Raw genomic sequence first — 24365 nt, forward strand, 5'->3', positions numbered from 1 at the left:
TCACTTGGACAACCCAAAGGGACCTGAAGCTCAGTGTGTTACATGTCCCTTCAGCAAAGTCTCCACCTCCCCCAGACTCAACCCCCCTCAAACATGCTGTGCTTCCTTGTTTCCAGCCTCAGAGATGGGAATTAGGGTTCACTCAGGTGCCCAAACAGCAGCCACCAGAGGGCATCACCCTTGATTCCTACCTTCCTTACACCTCACATTCAATCAGTCTCCAAAGCCTCTTGATTCTTTGGCCTACTCTGTCCTGACTGCTTCTGCTCTTCATCCCCACATCCACCATGGTAAGCCAGACCATGACTAGAGTGCTACACATCTCTCAACTTCACTCTTTGGCCCTAGTCTGACCCTCTCTTCAGTGACTTCCCACTGTCCTTTTGATAAAGGATAATTTTTTTTTTTTAGATGGAGTCTGCCTCTGTTACCCAGGCTGGAGTGCAGTGGCACGATATAGGCTCACTATAGCCTCTGCCTAGCTGGGATTACAGGCACCAGCACCATGCCTGGCTAATTTTTGTATTTTTAGCAGACATGGAGTTTCACCATGTTGGCCAAACTGGTCTCAAACTCCTGACCTCAAGTGATGTGCCCACCTCTGCCTCTCAAAGTGCTGGTATTACAGGTTGATAAACTCTTTAGAACATAAAACGACTTGATTCCAGTCCAATTTGGCTAAGGGCAGAGTAAATTCTGAACTGAGACCTTCTACTTCAAAATCTGGGTTCTTCCCTTGCTAGCTGATGACCTTTAACAAGCCACCTGACCCCTAAGAGCCTTGATTTTCTCTTCAGAAAATGGGGAGAATATGACCCACCTCCTAAGGTTGCTGTAAAAATTAAATAACGTGCTATATTAAGGATCTTAGCACAGTCCCAGCCATTCCTCACTCCCTACCTCCAATTCCGCACTTCAGCCACTTACTTCACATTTGCTGTTCTCTGTCCACCAGTCCTCTTTGCCTACTGGCTGCCTAAATCCAATCTTTAAGTTTTGTCTTGGACATTATTTTTATTTTCTGAGACTCTGTCTGGTGTTCAAGGCACGATCATGGCTCACTGCAACCTCCACCTCCCAGGATCAAGTGATTCTCCTGCCTCAGCCTCCTGAGTAGCTGGGATTACAGGGATGCACCACGACGCCCAGCTAATTTTTGTATTCTTAGTAGAGATGGGGGTTTCACTACATTGGCCAGGCTGGTCTCAACTCCTGACCTCGTGATCCGCCCACCTGGGCCTCCCAAGGTGCTGTAATTACAGGCGTCAGCTGCTATTCCTGGTTTATCTTGGACATGATTATCTCTTGGAACCTCCCCGACCTTCACAATATTACTTAAGATCACAGATGCTGGAAATAGCCTGGGTTCAAATCAATTCTTAAGTCACTTATTGTCCCCAGAACCTTAGACTGTTCTGTGACTCAGTTTCTTCCTCTGTAAAATGAGGAAGATAACAGCACCTACCTTATAGGTGAGGATCAAGTGAGTTTAATCTTCTGTTTAAAGGAATTTAATCAAGTGAAAATCACGTGAGTTTAAGCTCCTAAGCTTCTAGAACAGGATTTTAAAATAGCACCGTGGCCGAGCACGGTGGCTCACGCCTGTAATCCCAGCACTTTTGGGAGGCCAAGGCAGGCAGATCATCTGAGCCCATGGTGAAACCCCGTTTCTACTAAAAATGCAAAAATTTAGCGGGGCGTACTGGCCCGAGCCTGTATCCCAGCTACTCAGAGGCTGAGGCGCGAGGATCGCTTGAACCCGGGAGGGGGACGAAGGTTGCAGTGAGCCGACATTGCGACACTGCACTCCAGCCTCGGCCGCAGAGATAGGCTCTATCTCAGAAACAAAAGAACAGCACCTAGCCCATAAAGTACCTGATAAATGTCAGCTTTTAGCAGTATTGCTAATTGTGCTGACAGGCAGATCTCGAGTTGACCTAGGCTATCTAGTCTGCATGGAATGAAGAGGGTTTGTGGATCTCGAGTCTCCAGTCCTATCCTCCAATGTAAAGGAAATATTCTTTTAAGCCTGAAGAATATCCCCAATCCTGTTCGCCATTACCACAAAATACGCAAAGGACAAAACGGGACATCACTAGATTCTCCCCCTCCCCCCCCGCCCGCCACTCCATCAGACTCCAAGGCCCTACCAGGCCTGAGGGACCCCAAATCAGCCTTATCGCCGTGCCCCAACTCAATCACCAGGCCTCCGATACTTCCGCTGGCCCACTCCATTCCCCTGCCCCGCCCTCAGCTCCATCAGCCTCCGGGCCCTGCGCCCGCCCGCCCGCCCGCCAGGCCAGGCCGCCCTCTGACCGGTCCTGGAGCTGGAGGTCGGGTCGCTCCCGAGGCTCCTCATAGAAGCTGATGCCCGGGTGCGTGGCGAGGGCTCGCCACAGAAACTCCTGCGTGCAGGGCTCCAAAGGCAGCGGGAAGGGCGGCACTCGCGTCTCCAAACGGCTCCACAGCGCTGGCAGACACAGGCCATCGAGCCCCTCCAGAGCCACTTCGTCCAACAACGACTCCAACGCGTCCATTGCTACTTCAGTCGGCGCCGGAGGCGCATGCGCAAAGCACCGCCAAGGGCCCTGGTCCAGCGCGCCTGCGCACAACAATCCGGGGCCCGGGGAGGTGGGTCAGACCCAGGGTTCGGAGGAGGAGTTCCAGTGCACTGGCGTGACGTCACTCCTCCCTCAGGGGCGGGCTCAGTAAGTGGAGCTCCACCGCCATTGGTCCGGGACCCCGCAGTAACCAGGGGAACTGCAAACAGTGTAGAGGCCGCTTCCGGTTCGGACACCCGGAACCGCCGCCTCTAGGGATGGACGGTGAGTGTCCGTGGGCCCCTCCGGCAGGTCGGACTGTTATTCTCCCGTCCCTCTCGAGCGCTCCTTGGGCAGAATCCTAGGCCATAAACGCCTGGATCACCAATTCCTGACCCAAGGGGGTCTCCGAAATGAGGGAAAGGGAGGCTTAGTGTTCCGGAACGCGGAGGAGAGCCTGGGGGAGTGGTCAGTGGTGTGGCCACTCTGCCTGTCTGTGATCGTGAAGGAATCCGGTACTGGCCAGGAGCTCAGTGAAGGGATGTAGGGTGTGGAAGAAGTAGAGGTCTGAGGAGGATCTTGTGCATGTTGGGATGTGGAACTGTGGGGTTTAGGAGTTAATACGAAGGTAAGCTTGATCGTGCAGTGCAGTCGTCAGGCGCTGGGAGAGGGAATTGGTTTTGGGAGTAAAAGGAGTTTAGGAAATACTCCGTTTCTGTGACTTGGCGTTACTAATAATAGCTCACTTTAACAAAGTGCTGTCCAGTGCCAAGAACTCTGTAAGTGCTCTTGGGCAACACCTCGCTAAGTAAGCTTCATACCAGCCTTTTGAGGTCAGCGTTGTTCCATTTTACCAGTGATGAAACTGAGGCTTAGAGGTGTTAAGGAACTTGCCCAAAGTCAAACAGCCAGCAAGTGGCAGAGTGAGTGAGAAACCCAGACACGCTGTCTCTGGAGCTGAATTATGGAGCTTGAGATTTGGACCGGTTTTGACGGGCCCTTTATTCCAGAGGTTGTAAATGCAGATGTCTTCAGAAGAGTGTCTAGTGAGCTAGATTGAGACTGTAACTGAAAATCCTCACCTGAAAAGGAAGCCGCTCGCCAAGCTCCAGCCGATTGTCCTCATGGGATACTTCTTAAAAATAGGATGGCCAATCAGTCTGAAGGCCAGAGGCATTTTGTGGGCCCCCATTTAGAGATCCCTGGTTAGAATCATGATACTGACAACTGGAAGCAGATGGAAAATAGACTATTCTGATATCTTACTTTGCAGATGGGAAGACTAAAGTCTAGAGAGACTGGTAGGGTCTGGGCTAGAATCCAGATCATTTTTCTAATTGCAGCACTATCCCTCACTTCTGGGGAATTTGTTCCTGGGGAATCTATATTCTTTTTGTATTCACTGAATGTAGTGTGGAAAAAATTTTTTAATTGAACATTCTGTAATATGTTTAAAATGTATCTTTGCCCTTTGTATTTTAGAGGGACTATAAAATGTGCTTTATCATTTTGCCCTCTGAAAAGGCCAACTTAATGTTGCTATAGAACATCAAGTTTCAAGCCTTTTAAGTCTTGGGACACCTGTATACTCTGACTTCAGAGAGCTTTGTTTGTGTATATTTATGATATTTACCATATCAAAGATTTAAACTGAGAAAATCTTAAAATGTTCCTTTGTTCCTTGAAAAATAACAACAGTTGGGCCAGGCATGGACTCATGCCTGTAATCCTAGCACTCTGGGATGCTGAGGTGGGTGGATCACTTGAGGTCAGGAGTTCGAAACCAGCCTAGCTAACATGGCAAAACCTATCTCTACTAAAAATTAGCCGGACATGGTGGTGCATGCCTGTAATCCCAGTTCATTGATAGGCTGAGGCAGGAGAATCATCTGAAGTGGAGATCGGGCCATTGCACTCCAGCCTGGGCAACAGAGGGAGACTCTTGTCTCCAAAAAAAAACCAATAATAATAATAATAACTGACCAGGTGCAGTGGCTTATAATAATAAGCCAGGTGTGGTGATCACACCTGTGATCCCAGCACTTTGGGAGCCTGAGGTGGGTGGATCGCTTGAGGTCAGGAGTTCAAGACCAGCCTGAGCAACATAGCTAGACTCTGTTTCAACAAAACCTCAACCATAATAAATCTGTTACTTCTGAAATAAATAATATTTTTAATGGAAAACAGGTACATTTGCCTAAAAAAAAATAATAGGAAGAGCAGCATTATTTCATATTTTCTCAAGTTTATTCAATAGAAATAGACAAAATTACTCTTATTTCTGCTTCAGTATTCAAACTATTTTGTTATGGCTGGTGTGTATGAAGAAAATTTGGCCTCATAAAAATATGTAATTGGAACAGAGAGAAATGTTTTAATTGCTTTCAGATAACTGTAGACACTCTTGAGTATCTACGAAACTTAGCAACTGGAAGTTTCTTTTTTTTCTTTTTTCTTTTTTTTTGAGAAAGAGTCTCACTGTCGCCCAGGCTGGAGTGCAGTGGCACAGCTTCAGCCCACTGCTACCCCTGCCTGCCAGGATCAAGCGATTCTCCTGCCTCAACCTCCTGAGTGGCTGGGATTACAGGTGTGAACCACCACATCCAGCTAATTTTTTTTTTTTGTATTTTTAGTAGAGACAGGGTTTCCCCGTGTTGGTCAGGCTTGTCTCGAACTCCAGACCTCAAGTGATCAGTCTGCCTCCACTTCCCAAAGTGCTGGGATTACAGATGTGAGCTGCCATGCCTGACCTGCAAGTGGCAATTTGTTAAAGGATAGTCACAGTGTGTCATCTGAAGCCTTATAGGTGAACTTTTGTACTGTGTTACATTACAATCCATTGTCTATCTTGCCGTTTGATTCGCTACGTTGCCCATATATGGTTTTATAACATCAGCCACTGCTTGTTTAGAAAATGTTGGTTCAGTGAGTTATGCAAATCTAAATGTTGACCCCTTTCAGAAGCCATTATACAGTATTTTAAAAAAATCATATTTGTGCCGGGCGCAGTGGCTCACGCCTGTAATCCCAGCACTTTGGGAGGCCGAGGCCGGTGGATCACGAGGTCAAGAGATCAAGACCATCCTGGTCAACATGGTGAAACCCCGTCTCTACTAAAAATACAAAAAATTAGCTGGGCATGGTGGCGCGTGCCTGTAATCCCAGCTACTCAGGAGGCTGAGGCAGGAGAATTGCCTGGACCCAGGAGGCGGAGGTTGCGGTGAGCCGAGATCGCGCCATTGCACTCTAGCCTGCGGAACAAGAGAGAAACTCTGTCTCAAAAAAAAAAAAAAAAAAAAAAAATCATATTTGTGAGTATCACCACCTATTTCATTTTAAAAAGCGATTTAAGTATTAGGAAACTATTAAATTCAGGGTAATGGAAACAAGTTTTCAGCTTGTTCTCACTTGACAGCTTGAATTTTAACATTGGCAACAAATATTGTCATTTGTTTCCTGGAAGTGACAGACTCACTTATTTCTTATTTGAGAAAATTTCTGCCAAATTCCCAAGTCTGAATAACCATAATTTGTCTATTATATTCTTTACAGTCATGTACTCACAGTAAAACAAACAATTATTTTTATTTAACGATGTCCTGAGGGTTGGGTGCGGTGGCTCACACCTAGAGTCCCAACACTTTGAGAGGCCAAGGCAAGAGAATCTCTCAGCCCAGAAGCAATTTGAGACCAGCCTCATCAACACGGTGAGACTCTGTCTCTACAAAAAATAAATAAATAAATAAAAATTAAAATTAGCCAGGCATGGTAGTGTACACCTGTAGTTCTAGCTACTCAGGAGATTGAGGTGGGAGGATCATTTGAGCCCAGGAGATCAAGACCAGCCTGGGCAACTTAGTGAGACCCCATCTCTATAGAAAATAAAAAATTAGTCGGGCGTGGTGGCACGTGCCTGTAGTCCCAGCCACAGGGGATCACTTGAGCCCAGAAGGTTGAGGCCACAGTGAGCCATGATTTACATTCCAGCCGGGGCCACAAGGCCTTGTCTGGAGAGAGCAAGCAGGGGGTGGGGTGAGGGAAGAGGGGAGAGAGAAAGGAAGGAAGGAAAGAAGGGAGGGAGGGAAGGAGGGAGAGAGGGATGGGAAAGAGAAAGGAAGGAAGATAGAAGGGAGGGAGGAAGGGCAGGGCGGGGCAGGGCGTTAAAATGTGCTCTTTGAATGAAGAGACTCCCCAAACAGGCTTTGTGTGAGCAACATGGCTGTTTATTCACCAGGGCGCAGATTGGCTAAGGCCGAAAAACGGGTGGGTTAGGAGTTGGTTTTATAGGTTGGGGCAAATCTTTTAGGGAGAGGGCAGGGGTGTTATGGAGTGACATCTGTTACAGTGGTGGGGCTAGAGGCAAGGAGTATACATTACCATAAGTTCAGTTACAATGGCTGGTGGGGTAAGGCTTAAGAGTAGGTTAGAGTAGACTGGGCGCCGGCTCACGTCTGTAATCCCAGCACTTTGGGAGGCCGAGGTGGGTGGATCACCTGAGGTCAGGAGTTCAAGACCAGCCTGGCCATCATGGTGAAACCCCATCTTTAAAAAAATAAAAAGAGTAGGTAAGAGTAGTTAAGATGGTAGGGTGGGTGGGGAGGAGGGATATTCACTTTATCATAATAGCAGTTAAGATGGCAGGGTGGGTTGATGTCGGTGGAAGCAGGCGGGGCGGGTGATCAGCCGAGGCAGGCAGGACTTGAGACTTTCTGGGTCCAGGCTTGCACATGGAGGCCTGACAGGAAGGGAAGGTTACTAGTACATTGTGGTAACATTGCCTTGATTGAGGCTGTGAGCAGTTTTACCCACCATTGCTTTGTGTCATCAGTACAAATGTCAGCACAAGGCCAGAGGGGTGGCTCATGCCTGTAATCCCAGCACTTTGAGAGGCCAAGGTGAGCGGATCACCTGAGGCCAGGAGTTCCAGACCAGCCTGGCCAACATGGTGAAACCCCGTCTCTACTAAAAATACAAAAATTAGCCGGGCATGGTGGTGCATACCTGTGGTCCCAGCTACTCAGGAGGCTGAGACAGAAGAATCACTTGAACCCAGGAGGCAGAGGTTGCAGTAAGCCAAGATCATGCCACCGTACTCCAGCCTGGGCAACAGAGTGAGACTCTGTCTGGGGGTGAGTGGACAGTGAAAAAGTCTTCGGTGGCTCACGCCTGTAATCCCAGCACTTTGGGAGGCCGAGGCGGGTGGATCACGAGGTCAAGAGATCGAGACCATCCTGGTCAACACGGTGAAACCCCGTCTCTACTAAAACTACAAAAAATTGGCTGGGCATGGTGGCGTGTGCCTGTAATCCCAGCTACTCAGGAGGCTGAGGCAGGAGAATTGCCTAAACCCAGGAGGCGGAGGTTGCGGTGAGCCGAGATCGCGCCATTGCACTCCAGCCTGGGTAACATGAGGGAAAACTTGTCCCAAAAAAAAAAAAAAAAAAAAAGAAAAAGTCTTAAGATACTTTTGTCTTTGTGGACCCCTCCTTCTCCCAGGATCTGCGGAACACACTTTGAGAAACATTGCTATAGACCATTTTCAGGAAGCCTGCTTTGTGCCTTCTAATGAGCATCTCTGCACTTGCAGTCTTAGGATGTTATTGTAGCCCAGTAGAGATTGAATATGTTCATTTTCAGATTGGTCACCAAAAGGAAAAATTTGTTCTTAGGGTAAATTTGTATTTGCCCTAAGGTCACATTTGACCTGCAAATAATCCCATTTCAGTTCCAATTTTTAAAGCTTTGATTTACACATGATTTTATAGGCACATACCTATTTATTGGATAAAGTGAAGTATGCCTCATTGTGATACTAACCAACTACGTAAGCCAAGCCTGGCCTTGTCAGAAAGATGTTTAAACTCACAAAAGCTTAAATGTCTAGCAGGTGCCCCCCAGACTGGATTGTAGTTTGGTTTATCCAGCATATCTTTTTTTTTCCTTCCATCCAGGCTGGAGTGCAGTGACGCGATCTCAGCTCACTGCAACCTCTGCCTCCCGGGTTCAAGCGATTCCCCTGCCTCAGGCTCCCAAGTAGCTGGGACTACAGATACGCGCCACCACACCTGGCTAATTTTTTGTATTTTAGTCGAGATGGGTTTTCACCATGTTGGCCAGGATGGTCTTGATCTCCTGACCTCATGATCTGCCCGCCTCGGCCTCCCAAAGTGCTGGGATTACAGGCGTGAGCCACTGAGCTCGGCCCTATTCAGCATGTCTTAATCACCACAGCTTATCACAATCCTTTCCCTGGCCCTTTGGTTTGATTTTGGGTGTTGGGATCCAGCCCAACCCTGTACGTGGGTGCCCGAAGTCCCGGCAGTGTCCGACGGGGTCCTCTGCATAGGCCCTGAGCTCTGGGCTTCTTGCGCTTTTATTGGGTGTATTATCTTGTTAATCTTGCAGGCTGTGGGGAGGGGGTTGAGGAGGAAGACAGCTGGAGGAAGAGCATGTGTCTGCCTCATTCCTAAGAAATGCTAACTAAGGACACTGAGCTTTTACCTCCCATTGTCTGTCCAGGTGTTTTGGTGAAAGAGGTGCAGCGGATAAGCTGACATAAGGTCTGACCACACACAGTGCATCAAGGGGCTGATACCTCCCGAGCATTGTGGACACCGAGCAATCGGAATTGCTCCATATTCTGAGAACATAGGCAGAGTTCCAGTGATCTCTGCCCTGCAAGGCCTTCCGGCCTTACCAGCACGCACCTGCGAAGACCCTCCTGAGTCTTGTGAGCAGAGGTTGCATTACTTCCCAGAGTCTTTTGCATAAGTTCCCTTTACGAGATCCTCACACAAACTATGTTGGGAAGAGCTGTGGGACTAAAGCAGTTTTTTCTGCTCTGCAGCCACACCACAGCGTTCCGCGGTTCTAGGGAGCCCTCAGATGGTCCTCACCATAGGCCTCCTGTTACGGCTGGATCTCTGCTTTTATTTTACTGCACCGTAGTTTGGATATGATCCATGGCACAAATCGCAGTGTATAAAAAGCAAAGCAACCTTGTAATCATTTAACTCTAAGTGAACACAGGTCTGCTCCTGGCCATCTCTTCCCACAGACAGGTCCTCTCTGTCTCTGTGACGCAGTGTAATGTTCTTAGGTTTGATCACCAAATTGCCCTGGACTTGACTCTCCGCTGTACATTGTGCTCTCTCTGAGCCTCGGTTTTCCTGTCAGTAAAATGGAGATGATAATGAAGCCTACCTTGTTTTGTGGCTTCAGCCAAACAATGCATCAAGTCTGGCATATAAAAAATGTCCCCACGTAGTGGCTGATGCTCTCATTATCTGCAAATGGGCAGACTTCTTCCATAGGGCTGACAGAAGAGGGAAGTGCGCTGATGGAGCTTTCCTGCAAATGATAACTTTTATAATTAGCACACTCTTTGCTTAAGAGAAAATCCAATGTTTGACGTTTTTTATTTACATAAAGGTACATTGGCATGTGTGTTTTCTGCCTATGAAAATGTTCGCCTTTCTGTTAAAGTCAAAAGTTCCCCAGTGCTTTAAAAATATGAAATGGTTTATGAAAAAAAAAAAACATTCTATTTCATTTTCGAGGAACATAATAATTAGACAAAAGTTCAGCACATCGATAAAATTAGAAAGGTTTTGGAAGCTGTTCATTTGCCTTTCACTTACCCCCTAGAGCAAATATTCAACATTTCCCCTGTTTATACTGTTCATTTGCTTAGCAAACTTCCTCAAATAATTAATAATGCCAAGATGAAATTTAGCCTAGCTTGTCCAAATAATCCCAGACTGCATACAGGTGATGGTTGAATTAGGAAGGTTTTGCTGAGAGATACTGGTCTCCTGTCCTTGTGTGGTATTTACCTGGCTTCCCGGTGATTTGTCTGTTTCTCTTACTACTTAAACTCAGCAAAAGAAAAAAGAAATCATACTCAAATACAATAAAACAAAGCAAGCGTTCAGCAGGTAAAATAAATGTGCATCCCATAAAGTCTTTGTGTCTGTTCTGTTTTCTTTTCTTCTTGTTTCTATCCTTCTATCTGATTCATTTCTTTTCTCTCGAATTTTTTCAGAGTTCATTCCTCTATGTCACTTCAGCTTATAGAAAGTCGGCACATGATGTTTTGCTTATTTCTCCTCATGAGATTCGTTCCATGAGTCAACATTTCAGTGCCTTCTGTGCATTGGAATTCAGAGATACCAAAATGAGTAAGATTGAACCAGTAAGGTGAAGGGAATATGGGAATTCACTGTACTATTCTTGAAGTTTTTCTTTGAAGTTGTTTTTTGTTTTTTTGAGACAAGAGTCTCGCTCTGTCGTCCAGGCTGGAGTGCAATGGCATGATCTCGGCTCATTGCAGCCTCCGCCTTCCAGTTTCCAGTGATTCTCCTGCCCCAGCCTCCCAGGTAGCTGGGATTACAGGCACATGCCACCATACCTGACTAATTTTTATATTTTTAGTAGAGACGGGGTTTCACCATGTTGCCAAGGCTGGTCTTGAACTCCTGACCTCAGGTGATCTACCCACCTTGGTCTCCCAAGTGCTGGAATTATAGGCATGAGTCACCATGCCCAGCTTGTTTTTGTTTTAATCTGAAAAAACAAAAAAGGGAATATATTCTCTGCCTTTAGAAACTTCATAGTATGGTGAGAAAGCAGACATAAACAGATCACTGCAATTCAGCATGGGAGTCCTTAGAAGGCAATATTTGTAAAGGTCTTCCTCTTTCCCAAAGCACTGTGGCCCACTGCCTGCTATTGTTAATAAAGTTTTATTGGAACGCAGATATGCCCTTTCACATACGTACAGTCCATGGCTGTTTTCTTGCAGAGTTGAGTAGTTGTAGCGGAGACCATGTGGCCCACAAGGCCAAAAATATTTACTCTCTGGCCCTTTGCAGGAAATGTTTGCTGACTGTTGCCATAGTGGATCTGATTTGATTCCTGAGACAGCTCAATGGGATACTGTGATTGTGCCTGTTTTACGCCACACACCTAGTTGGTAGCAGAGCCAGGACTCGGTCGAATAAGGTCTATACTCCTTAGTATGTTATGGAAGACCCATCTCAGCCCTGTCACTGCCAGTGTGTGGCCAGGTTCTCACACCTGGAGGGTGAGTCTGGGGAAGGTCTGCCCACTAGGCTGATGGAAGAATATACAGTTTGAAAGGCACCTGTCTTGACTACATTCATAGCTCCTTCAGTGTCGCAATGTGGTTGGTTGCAAGGAAGAACTTGAAACTGTTTGCAGAGCACATTATATAAAAGTAACGAAAGTATGGCTACTGATGTCCCGTGGGGCTTTGCAGCTTTAACAATCTCCCTATGGATCATATCACGATGAAGTGGAGAATTTCTCTGGGGAAGCAGCTCCCCTCCAGCCTTATCTTTTTAGTCACTTATCTACCTACTCTCATGCCCAGAGGTCTTATACTGCGCTATGTGGTGTCCATCAATATGTTTTTCCTTTCTCAAAAATAGTGATTTCAGGCCAGGCATGGTGGCTTATGCCTATAATCCTAGCACTTTGGGAGGCCAAGGTGGGAAGATCACTTGAGCCTAGGAGTTTGAGATCAGCCTGAGCAACACAGTGAGAACCCATCTCTACAAAAAATTGTTTAAAATTATTTGGGCATGTTGGCACCTACCCATGGTTTCAACCACTCAGGAGGCTGAGGTGGGATCACCTTAACCCAAGAGGTTGAGGCTACAGTGAGCTGTGATCATGCCTCTGCACTCCAGGCTGGACAACGAAGCAAGACCCTGCCTCAAAAAAAAAAAAAGTAATTTCAGTGCATGGGGGCTCACACCCATAATCTCAGCACTTTGGGAGGCCAAGGTGGGCGGATCACTTGAGGTCAGGAGTGTTTGAGACCAACCTGGCCAACATGGTAAATCCCATCTCTACTAAAAATACAAAACTTAACCGGGTATGGTGGCACATGCCTGTAATCCCAGCTACTTGAGAGAGTGAGGTGGGAGAATCATTTGAATCCAGCAGGCAAAGGCTGCAGTAAGCCGGGATCGCACGACTGCACTCCAGCCTGGGTGACAGAGCGAGACTCCATCTGAAAAAAAAAATAGTAATTTCGCATAAGAACCTGGGCTTCTCAGTCTCTTGATAAACAGGGTGCTTTGGGTCCTCAGCCCTTCCTTGTCACAGAGCTTCGGTCCTCCAGCTCTGAGTAGTGGCCACCCCATTGACCTGGAACCTGTGCTGATGTTTTGACCACTTGTGGCTGGTGTTGCGTGTCATCTGGTGTTCGCTTCTTCCATTGAGCTTATTGGCCTCCTTCGCAGGCGTCTGTGATTTCAGTCCCAGTCCAAGACATCTGGGGAGGTTGGCCACCTCTGGAGTACACCATCTTCTTTCTCACCTCCCTGACTTGCCCATGCTGTGTTCCCTGCCATCTGTACCCTTCTTTCAAGTCACTTCCACACCGTAAATTGCAGTGACCAGCACCACCTGCAGAGTTACTCCTCCCCCATGGCGGGACCCCACAGCTAGTCATGCATCATTGTCACAGGGACAGGCTCCATGCCTTTCTCCCTCTTAGAGGTTAGAGACCCACTTTTTTTTTGAGACAGAGTTTCACTCTTGTTACCCAGGCTGGAGTGCAATGGTGCGATCTCGGCTCACCGCAACCTCCACCTCCTGGGTTCAGGCAATTCTCCTGCCTCAGCCTCCTGAGTAGCTGGGATTACAGGCACGCACCACCATGCCCAGCTAATGTTTTGTATTTTTAGTAGATACGGGGTTTCACCATGTTGACCAGAATGGTCTTGATCTCTTGACCTCGTGATCCACCCGCCTCGGCCTCCCAAAGTGCTGGGATTACAGGAGTGAGCCACCCTGACCGGCGAGACCCACTTCTTTTCCTTTATATGCCCAACACCGGGCACAAGGACTGGCACAGGCAGATCCTGTGAGTGTTTGCTGGGTTGACACTGTAACCAGGAAAGAGATTAACTGATTTGTCCCCTGGTGAATTGCTGGACATTCTCCATAACGTAGACAGAGGAAAGCACCTCGTAGCCAAGCTTCCAGGGACTGTGGCTGGATCCTTTTTCTCTAGTGGACATGTATGGTTTCCCCAGACAACCCAGTCCTCATACTATACCCACTGCTAGCTACCTGTCTTGTCCCCCGCAGCTGCTCCCCCTGCTCTCTAGTTAGTGTTTCTGTCCTGGCCCCATTTCCTTTCCTAGTGGTCACTTTCTGTCCCAGCTCCCACTTCGCTTCAGAGCACACTGCTACCTTGACCACCCCTAGCAGTGGACCCTCTTGACTTACATGTCTTTTGGGGAGAGGAAAGTTATGGGTAAACATAGCGCCTGACAGAAAGTCAAAGCATTACAGATAACTGGTCACCTGCAGGGCCCACCATACTTTTCTATAAGCGAACCTGCAGTGTGTATGTGAGTGTGTGTGTGTGTGTGCGTGTGTGTGTGTGTGTGTGTGTGTATGTGTGTCCCTTCCAAAGAGTCCCAAACTATTTAGAAACATTTAATGAACTCTCTAATATCACAGAAGTTAGAGCTGGAAGGAACCTGAGAGATCTAGCCTAGGGTCCCATTTTGGGGACTCTGGAGTATCTCAGAACCCTGAAGTTCCCTTGCAGGGGTCACAGATTTAGAGGCCTGCAGGGGCCAGGTAATGTAGATGACTGTCCTGGTCAGAGTTTATTTCATTATGCTGCTTCTGTCGGTTTCCAACACCTAAGTACACATTGCATACCCAAGAATATTCTTCCATTTCGTAAAGAAATCTGTCATCAGCCAGGGGCAGTGGCTCATGCCTGTAATTCCTGCACTTTGGGAGACCGATACGGAAGGATTGCTTGAACCCAGGAGTTTGAGACCATCTTGGGCAATATGGCAGACCCCGGCGCTACCAAAAAATGTTGTAAATTAGCTGGGCTTGGTGGCACGTGCCTGTAGTTCCCAGCTCCTTGGGAGGCTGAGATGGGCAGATCACTGAAGCCCAGAAGGTTGAAGTTAATACAGCGAGCCATGGCCACACCACTTGGACTCCAGCCTGGCTGACAGAGCGAGACCCTATCTCAAAAAAATGGTAATAGTAATAATAATAATAATAGGACCTTCCCATAGGGCTGCTGGGACAATCCAGTGAATTCATCCATCTAGAACCCTTAGAACAGGGCCTGGTGCTTGGTAGCCTCTCAGTACAGATTAGCTGTGCAGAGAAGGAACACATCTCTTTCCTTAGGATTCTGGGAGATCTCATGCATTACTTCCAATGTTTTTCAAGGCAGCTTGGCAGCGCATTTTTGGGAGATGCAAATACTCAGAAGACACTTTAATTCGGATACACATACGCACGTGCACGTTTTCACAAGTGCAGAGTCCTCACTCGTACACTATGGGGAGCTGAGGTGGCTGGATGGGGCTGGGTTGGAGTACAGAGAGGGAATGGGTTTAGGAGCTTGTCTGATGGATACAGAGGTGGACTGAAATATATTTCAGCCTGGGAAGTGTGTTATCACATAACCCGCTGATTAGATTACAGAAGTGTAGCATTTACTTATCTTTACTATTTCAAATGGAAAAAAAAATCAATATTTTCCAATTATCTGCAATGGGGTATTAAACTGACTTTGTCATATTTCGTTTCACCATCCCAGCAGGAGCAGGGATAGAGGTCAGGAAAGCACATTGCGAGAGCAGATGACGTCTTCACTGCAGTACACGGTCGTGCCTCCTGTCCCTTCCAGCAATTTCTATTCAGAAATTTGGTCATTCATTTGTTCGTCCCTTTCAGAAATTTCTAGTGATGCACACTCCATTCTAGGCACTGTTCCAGGTGTGGAGAATTCAGTGATAAGTCAGACAGTGCCCTCGGATTTCATGGGGCTTATTTTTAGTTGGGGGTAGACCACAAACATATTAATAAGAAAATGTCAGTAAGTGCCATGCAGAAGATTAAGGCAGGGAGGACTGAGGGCTGGGTCCCTCCAGAGAGGGGGATTGCTTTAAGCTCAAATCTCATTGCCAAGAAGGATCCCTCATAAGACCAAGGACATGAGTGCTCTTGGAGAGGGCCAAGGCCCTGAGGCAGGAAGGAGGATGTGGGACTAGGTACAGTGGTGCATGCCTATGGTCCCAGCTACACAGGAGGCCACTTGGGAGGATCGCTTAAGCCTGGGAGGTCGAGGCTGCAGTGAGCTGTGATCACATCACTGCAGTCCAGCCTGGGTAACAGAGCAAGATTCCTTCTCTCTCTCTTGTTTTTGTTTTGTTTTGTGAGTTGGAGTCTTACACTGTTACCTGGGCTGATGGGCAAAGATGGGATCTCAGCTCACTGTAACCTCCACCTCCCGGCCTCAAGCAATTCTCCTGTCTCAGACTCCTGAGTAGCTGGGTAGCTGAGATTACAGGTGCCTGCCACCACACCTGGCTAATTTTTTGTGTTTTTAGTAGAGACGAGGTTTCACTGTCTTAGCCAGGCTGGTCTCGAACTCCTGACCTTGTGACCCACCCACCTCAGCCTCTCAAAGTGCTTGGATTACAGGTGTGAGCCCCACCTCAGCCTCTCAAAGTGCTTGGATTACAGGTGTGAGCCACCGTGCCGGGCTAAGATTCCTTCTCTAAATACAAAGAAGAAAGATAGTGATGCTGCAGGAAAGTGAACTGCAGGGAGGAGGGCGGAGAGGTCCCAAATATCCCATGGGCCAGGCCATGCAAAGCCTGGTCAGCCTGGCAAGGGGCTCAGATTCTTTTCTGCATGAACAAGGAAACGTTAGAAGGTCAAGCAGGTAAGTGACAGGGTCTGGTTTTTATATGGCTGCCATAGGAAAATCCAGGCAAGAGTGGAGGCAGGGAGACCTACTAGGCGGCTGTTGAAAAAGTTAGTCAGGTGCGATGGCTCACGCCTCTGATTCCAGCACTTTGGGAAGCTGAGGCAGGTAGAATGGCTTGAACCCAGGAGTTTGAGACCAGCTGGGCAACATAGTGAGACCTTGTCTCTACTAAAATTATAAAAAAGAAAGTAAGAAATAGCTGGCCGTGGTGGCACACACCTGTGTCTCAGCTACTCTGGAGGCTGAGGCAGGAGGATCACTTGAGCCCAGTAGGTCCAGTAGGTCGAAGCTGCAGTGAGCCATGATTGAGGCCACTGCACTCCAGCCCGGGCAACTCTGTCTCACAAAAAAAAAAAAAAAAAAAGAAAGAAAGAAAGAAAAAGTCCAGGGAGAGCTGACGGGGCTTGGCTTGGAGTGAGGGATGATAAGAATGAACAGATTGAAGATCTATTTGGAAGCCCAAGTTCAATCCAACTGGCTGAGATCCATGAATAGTCAGCAGTTTACAGAGGAGGGAACTAAAAACTGCTAAGTACCTACTGTATGCAGGTCGCTGTTCTGAGCCTTTTACAGGTACGGTCTTAACCCTGACGATAGACTAAATGGAGTTAGGACTAATAGGACCCCAAAATGGGTAATGAGTGGGTAGACCTGCCGACCCAGAGCCTCCCCTCTCAGCCACCACACAGCATTGTCCCCAGGCTCTTATCTAACTATGAAACCCGAAGCTCGTGGAAGAAGCACGGCTAAGCATTTCTAAACCAAGCGAATGCGCGTAACGGTGTGCAGGTTATAAATAAGCATTTCTGCCTGCCAGCTGCTGTTTGGGATTGGAAAGGGAAAGAGGGTCTTAGCATGACTTGTTTATCCCAGGTAATTTGGTAGTAAACTGGGCCCCAGAAGTCAAGTTACACAGAAAATGCAAAGGACAAGTGACAGGGATATTGTTTCAGGCTTTGTAAGAAGGAAGGTAACTTAAAGGCCCAGATCAGCCTGGAGGCACATGTGGGGAAGGGGGGAAGGGGTGTTGCAGAGCAGAGTCTACCTGGCTTTCAAACAGTCCTGCTCTTTGTCTAATAGATTTCTGTTGTTTTAATGGGATGTGCCTTAAAGAAGTTCCCTCAAAATGGGTCCATGGCATCAAGATAAATAATAGGAATCTGGGCGCGGTGGCTCACGTCTGTAATCCCAGCACTTTGGGAGGCCGAGGTGGGTGGATCACCTGATGTCAGGAGTTCAAGACCAGCCTGGCCAACATGGTGAAACCCCGTCTCTACTAAAAATGCAAAAATTAGCCAGGTGTGGTGGTATGCCCATGTAATCCCAGCTACTCAGGAGGCTGAGGTGGGAGAATTGCTTGAAGCGGGAGGTGGAGGCTGCAGTGAGCTGAGATCTCGCTACTGCACTCCAGCCAACAGAGCGAGAGTCTGTCTCAAAAAAAAAAAAAAGAAGAAATAATGGGAAAGCCAGGTGCACTGCTTCACACCTGTAATCCCAACACTTTGGAAGGCAACGGTAGGAGATTGGCTTGAATCCAGGAGTTTGAGCCCCCGCCCTGTCTCTACAAAAATAAATTTTTGCCAAGCGTGGTGGACATGCCTATAGTGCCAGCTGTTCTCAAGGCTGAAGTGGGAGAATGGCTTGATTCCAGGAGTTTGAGACTGCAGTGAGCTATGATTGCGACACTGCACTCTAGCCAGGACAACAGAGCGAGACGTCTCAAAAAAATTTAAAAAAAGAAAGAAACAAAAAAAGAAGAATGGGAAAGCAGGAGATTTTCCTTGTCTGCCTGATTACGTACTGAGTTGGAAACTAGAGGCCTGATTTTTCGAGCCTGTCACAGAGCCTTAAAATTGTTTAAATTATTCATCAACTTTTAAAAATCAAAAGACTGGATTTACCACTTCTCTGGGAAATCTAATCCAGCAAAGCCAGACCCACCTTTCTGAAGGGAAACCAGCAGCTGTTTTTTCTTTTTTTCAAGAGATGGTGTTGGCTGACGCCCTTTTCGGCCTCAGTCCACCTGTACCCAGGTGAAAAATTAAAAAAAAAAAAAAAAAAAAAAAAGAGAGGGGGCGTCTCACTTTGTTGCCTAAGGGATGCTCCCGCCTTAACCTCCCAAAGTGATAGGATTACAGGCATGAGCCACTGTGCCCCTCCTCGGCAGCTGTTCTTAGGCTGCCTTGTCCCCACCCTGCCACCCTCCTCTGTTTGCCTCACAATGACACATGTGTATCTTTGCAAACGCTATAGGTAGAAGCTAGAATCAAGGTTCAGGAAGCCAACCAGACATGGTAGCTCACACCTGTAAATCTCAGCACTTTGGGAGACCAACGCGCGCAGATCACTTGAGGTCGGGAGTTCAAAACCAGCCTGGCCAACAGGGCAAAACCCAGTCTCTACTAAAAATACAAAAATGAGTCGGGCTTGGTGGCAGGCACCTATAATCTTGGCCAACCAGCAGGCAGAGGCAGGAGAATTACTTGAACCTGGAAGGTGGCATCGAGCCGGGATCACACCACTGCACTCCAGCCCGGGTGACAGAGTGAGACTCTGTCTAAAAAGAAAAGGAAGTTGAAATGGGGGTGGGGGTAGTCATGACGGGGATGTTCCCTTCTTGTACTAGAAGAAGGGTGTGCAGGCCGCAGGGTGGGGCAAGCATACCGAGCAGTGGGTCAGCCGTTGGACTAATGGGTTGCTAACCCTTCCTTGCTTTCTTGCCGTGTGATTGTGGGCAGTTTGCTTTGCTTCTGTGACCCATGCAGCTTTGTCATTGCAAACGATAGGAAATCCCAAGAGCTATCACCCAGGGAAGAAGCTGACAATGGCAAGGTCTCAGAAAGCGCTGGAGAAACCGACTCCCGGTGAAATCAGATTGTCAGACAACCCATCTGCACCTTCCTTTATCTTTTTTTTTTTTTTTTCCTTTTCATCTTCTCTAGCCATTTCATAAAAACTTCACCCTCAAATAAATGAGCAGGTCACCAATAACCTACTGGCTTCACTAAGGAACTGTTGTTTCAATTTCCAGAAATCACATTTTGTCATCATTTCACTCTTATCTCTCACACATCACTGACTGATCTCTTAAAAGAAGGCAATTTGTCCTCCAAAAATATTATGTTCTCTTTCCAGCCAGCTTCGGGGTCCTGAGGTTCCCGGAGGCTCCTCCATCTCCCTCTGACAGACCGCCTGCCCCATCTCAGGTCTTGGATGGGAGAGTCTACAGCATTTCTTATTATGTTATTTTTTTTTACACATTTAAATCAGCCTTTGGACATTGCATATTTTAAGTTTGCTTTAGCTTTTGAATAGGAAATAGATCCAAATAGATCATTCAAAAATAAAAATAAGGCCAGGCACAGTGGCTCATGGGTATAATCTCAGCACTTTGGGAGGCTGAGACAGGAGGATCACTTGAGCCCAGGAGTTCTGAGACCAGCCTGGGCAGCATAGCAAGACTCCATCTCTACAAAAAAGTAAAAAAATAAGCTGGGTGTGGTGGCACACCCTTGTTTTTTTTTTTGTTTGTTTGTTTTTTTGAGGAGTCTCACTCTGTCACCGGGCTGGAGTGCAGTGGCGTGACCTTCACTCACTGCAACCTCTGCCTCCCGGGTTCAAGCAATTCTCCCACCTCATCCTCCCGAGTAGCTGGGATTACAGGCACCCACCAGCACGCCTGGCTAATTTTTGTATTTTTAGGAGAGATGGGGTTTCACCATGTTGGTTGGCCAGGCGAGTGCCGAACTCTTGACCTCAGGTGATCCGCCTGCCTTGTCCTCCCAAAGTGCTGGGATTACAGGTGTGAGCCGCCTCTCCAGGTGGCGGCATGCCCTTGTAATCCCAGCTACTCAGGAGGCTAAGGTGGGAGGATCATTTGTGCCCAGGAGTTCCAGGCTGCAGTGAACTATGTTCACACCGCTGCATTCCAGGATGGGCAACAGAGCAAGACCCAGTCTTTAAAAGATAATAGTAACAGGAAAATAAAAATAAAAGCAATATAAAAAATATACATTAAGAAGTCCCTCACATGTGCTCTCTGGGTGGTTCTTTATGCAAATAGAACCAATATGAGTATATATTTTGATTTTCCCTTTTTCTTAGAGGAAAGGTTACATATGACATACACTTTATGGCCTTGATTTTTTTTCTACCTTAAAATATGACCATCATTTAAGGAGATATAAGGAGTAGAATATAGGAAGCTTACTCATTCTTCCAGCTTTATAGTGTTCAGTTACATTGTGTAGATTCACCGTATTTATTCAGTGACTTATTATTTCTAATATTTGCTATTGCAAATCATGATACAGCGCATACCTTGTGCATATGTTGTTTCTTATTTGTGGACACATTTCGTCACAGCCGATTCCTAGTAGGGATATTGCTGGCTCAAAGGAAAAATGCGTTTGTGCTTTCGAGAGGTTACAGGGGTGAGCCACTGCGCCTTTCCCTGGAAATAAGTTCTTTTCTTTTTTTTTTTTTTTGAGACAGAGTTTCGCTCTTGTTACCCAGGCTGGAGTGCAATGGCGCGATCTCGGCTCACCGCAACGTCTGCCTCCTGGGTTCAGGCAATTCTCCTGCCTCACCCTCCTGAGTAGCTGAGATTACAGGCACGCGCCACCATGCCCAGGTGATTTTTTGCATTTTTAGTAGAGACGGGGTTTCACCATGTTGACCAGGATGGTCTCGATCTCTTGACCTCGTGATCCACCCACCTCGGCCTCCCAAAGTGTTGGGATTACAGGCGTGAAAAGATGAGGTTTCACCATAATGGCCAGGCTGGTCTTGAACTCCTGACCTCAGGTGATCCACCCTCTTTGGCCTCCCAAAGTGCAAGGATTACAGGCGTGAGCCACCGCTCCCAGCCGGAAATAAGTTCTTAATACAAAACTCTTTAGTGATGGGCAGGCCCTTAACACTGGATGTCTTTATCTACGTTTTCTATTCAGTTCCTTTTATTCTTCAAAACCTGACTATTCGTGCCAAGGCTGAGCATTTTACCTGACTAGATGGGAGTGAGGGTCTAATGTCAAGCCTCCCTCTGCACATTTGGTATTTTCTGCCCCTTGCCATCTTCCAGATCTTCTCAGTAAGCCACCTGGCTAGAAGGGAGCTCCACCTTTACTGGGGAATTACTTCCTTTCAGTCTCTTTATTAATTGCTGTGGGAGTCAGAAGCACGTTCAACAGCTGCATCACAGGAGAGTCCCCTACCTGGAACATCCCCCTCAGCATGTGCTTGTACTGCCTTTGTTCTGTACCAGCCTTTACTGACCTGGCTGAGGGACAGTGGAGTCTAGTGGTTAGGAGTGCGGGCTCTGGAGCCAAATTGCCCAGATTCAAATTAAAGCCCTGCCACTCATTAGCTGTGTGATATTGGACAAGTTTCCTAATCTCTTTGGGTCTCAGTGCCCTCATCTGCCAAGTGGGATAATAATAGTGTCTATTCCAGGCTGGGCGCGGTGGCTGACGCCTGTAATCCCAGCACTTTGGGAGGCTGAGGTGGGCAGATTGCCCAAGGTCAGTGAGGAGTTCGAGACCAGTCCCGTCAACATGGTGAAACCCCATCTCTACTAAAAATACAAAAAAATTAGCTGGGCGTAGTGGCATGCATCTGTACTCCCAGCTACTGGGGAGGCTGAGGCAGGGGAATTGCTTGAACCAGGGAGGTGGAGGTTGCAGTGAGCCGAGATCGCGCCACTGCATTGCAGCCTGAGTGACAGCGAGACTCCATCTCAAAATAATAATAATAATAATAGTGCCTATTTCATAGGGTAGTTGTGAGGAGTAAATGATTTGATGTATGTACTTAGCCCGCAGCCCGCAGTGCCTGGCACGTAGTAAATCCTGACTATAGGTGAGCTCCCATGGTAATGGTGGTGATGACAATGATGGCAGTGGTGATGATGATTGATGGTGAGGGTCATGTCAGTGGCGATAACAGTGACAGTGATGATGGTGACCGTGACAATGATGTTGATGGTAGTGATGATGATGGTGATGATGGCGATTACAGGCATTGAGTCCTGCCACTTACAAGCTACGTCTTTGTGACCTTGAGCAAGCAGCGCAATCACTCACCCTGTTTATTTCTCATTTCTTCATTGGTTTGTACCAGTAGGAATAGTACTGTTCATCTAAAACAAAAGTCCAAACAACATCTTGTGGGCCAGATCTGGCCTGTCACCTGTTGTTTTTTTTTTTTTTTTTTGAGACGAAGTCTTGCTGTTTCTCCCAGTCTGGAGTGCAATGGCGCAATCTCAGCTCACTGCATCCTCCACCTCCCAGGTTCAAGCTGTTCTGCCTCAGCCTCCCAAGTAGCTGGGATTATAGGCACCCGCCACCACGCCCAGCTAAATTTTTTTGTATTTTTAGTGGAGACAGGGTTTCACCATGTTGGCCAGGCTGGTCTGGAACTCCTGACCTCAGGCAATCCGCTCACCTTGGCCTCACAAAGTGCTGGGATTACAGGCATGAGCCACCGTGCCCAGTCCTTTTTTTTTTTTTTTTTTAATTTTTAATTTTAATTTTAGCTTTGGGGAGTGCATGTTCAGGTTTGTTACAAGGGTATATTGCATGATGCTGAGGTTTGGGCGTCTATGAACCCTGTATAGTAAACCCATATGGTGAACATAGTATCTAACAGAAGTTTTTTAGCCCTTTCTCCCTCCTCTGTTTTTAAGTCCCCAGTGTCTATTGTTACTATTTTTATGTTCATGTATTCCCAATGTTTAGCTCCCACTTGGACAGGACTTTTTTTAAATAAAGTTTTATTGGAATGTGGTCACACCCATTCATTTGCATACTGTCTGGCTGCTTTTGCTACAATGGTGGAGTTGAGTAGTTGCACCAGAGGCCTTGTGGTCTTATGACCTTATGGCATACATAGAGACCAATATTTACTCTCTGGCTCTTTACAGAGAAAATTTGCTGACCCCTGGTGTAAAGGTGTCGTTGTGAGGATGCATGAGATGATGCTTCCGCATAGAAACTCACCACATAGTAGGTGTCCAATATGATGGTGCTGCATCAACCAAGCGTTGAACTTTTGTGAGCTCAGTGCTGGGCTCTTACCTCCAGCCCCACCACACTCCTCCCACCTGAAGAGGATAAATAGAGGGAGTGATTACAATATGAATAGTTTAATTAGGAATATCATGAAATTATATTTTGCATATGTATTTTTATCATGTACTGTACATTTCCATATGCATCAAATATACATGCATATTCGTCTATAGCAGAGGATATAAAAAGCTATGTCCTGTAGACTGTACTTCACGGGTTGTTTAAGACTTTATCAAGGGTAATTTTGGCACTGATTTTCCCTTGCCTGATGACTTCAGAAACTAACATCCAAGGAAGATGCAACTCCCCTCTAAACGGTAGTGATGAAGATTATCTTCATCCAGAACAAAGTCTCAGAATGTGCTAACCATGGAAAATAAATCCTATATGCAGATGAAACCTTGCTGAAATCGTAAGTGGGAGAATGGTATTGTAGTTACAAAATTCAGTGCAATCACTTCTTTTTTTTCTTCTTCCCAGACAGACGTTTGTTCTGTAAAGTGAAGTACACCCATATCATTTACGTTTGGTCTTATTTATTGCTTCATAGCTGAAGCAGTCCGGTCACCTTGCAAAATGCAGAGGGACACCCCCTTAATTTTGCAAGTGGCATATATTGATATCAACGTCACCTTTTTCCACTTCCTTCTTTGAGGTGTTGTGAGAATAAATGAGACATAGGAAGATACGCAGAGAAGCTAAGTGTAGTAGACAGGCGCAGTGTAATCTGGTTACAGCACTGCCATTCTTCACAGGCAGGAGCTGTCTTTGCATCGAGCTAATCTGGAGGAGAGGGAGGGGCTCGGGGAGGACTGGGCCAACCAGTCTTCTAGGGAGCTTAGATAACAAATGCGCTTAATTGAGTAAATTATCTTCGTTGGAAAATAAGGAAATGATTTTCCGATTTAATGAATTTAAAAGCTTCTAATTAACTCTAATAGAAAGATTTGCTTTTATTTTTTT

The 24365-nt window shown here is 46.9% G+C and overlaps 2 protein-coding genes across 8 annotated transcripts in view; one reads left to right on the plus strand and one right to left on the minus strand.

Moving 5' to 3' along the window:
- Positions 1-2592, minus strand: part of GTF3C1 (general transcription factor IIIC subunit 1) — an 87350-nt gene extending 84758 nt beyond the window's left edge. The window contains exon 1 of one of the 2 annotated variants that reach the window (XR_004258215.1): positions 2317-2592. Coding sequence is in view for 1 of the 2 variants with exons in the window: in XM_032243024.1 (XP_032098915.1) it covers positions 2317-2537 (221 nt within the window). In the remaining variant the exon portion in view is untranslated. The remainder of the gene's footprint in view (positions 1-2316) is intronic. The other variant, XM_032243024.1, reaches the window with a different exon arrangement.
- A 132-nt stretch (positions 2593-2724) lies between these two features.
- The window catches only part of KIAA0556 (KIAA0556 ortholog), a 227904-nt gene continuing 206263 nt past the window's right edge, over positions 2725-24365 (plus strand). Inside the window, exon 1 of one of the 6 annotated variants that reach the window (XM_032243026.1) lies at positions 2725-2825. Coding sequence is in view for 2 of the 6 variants with exons in the window: in XM_032243027.1 (XP_032098918.1) it covers positions 2819-2825 (7 nt within the window). In the remaining 4 variants the exon portion in view is untranslated. The remainder of the gene's footprint in view (positions 2826-24365) is intronic. The other 5 variants (XR_004258216.1, XM_032243027.1, XM_032243025.1 and 2 more) reach the window with 5 other exon arrangements.

This window comes from Sapajus apella, unplaced genomic scaffold (genome assembly GCF_009761245.1).
Source record: "Sapajus apella isolate SASKATOON/1434 unplaced genomic scaffold, GSC_monkey_1.0 scaffold51, whole genome shotgun sequence".
Taxonomy (NCBI): Eukaryota; Metazoa; Chordata; class Mammalia; order Primates; family Cebidae; genus Sapajus; species Sapajus apella.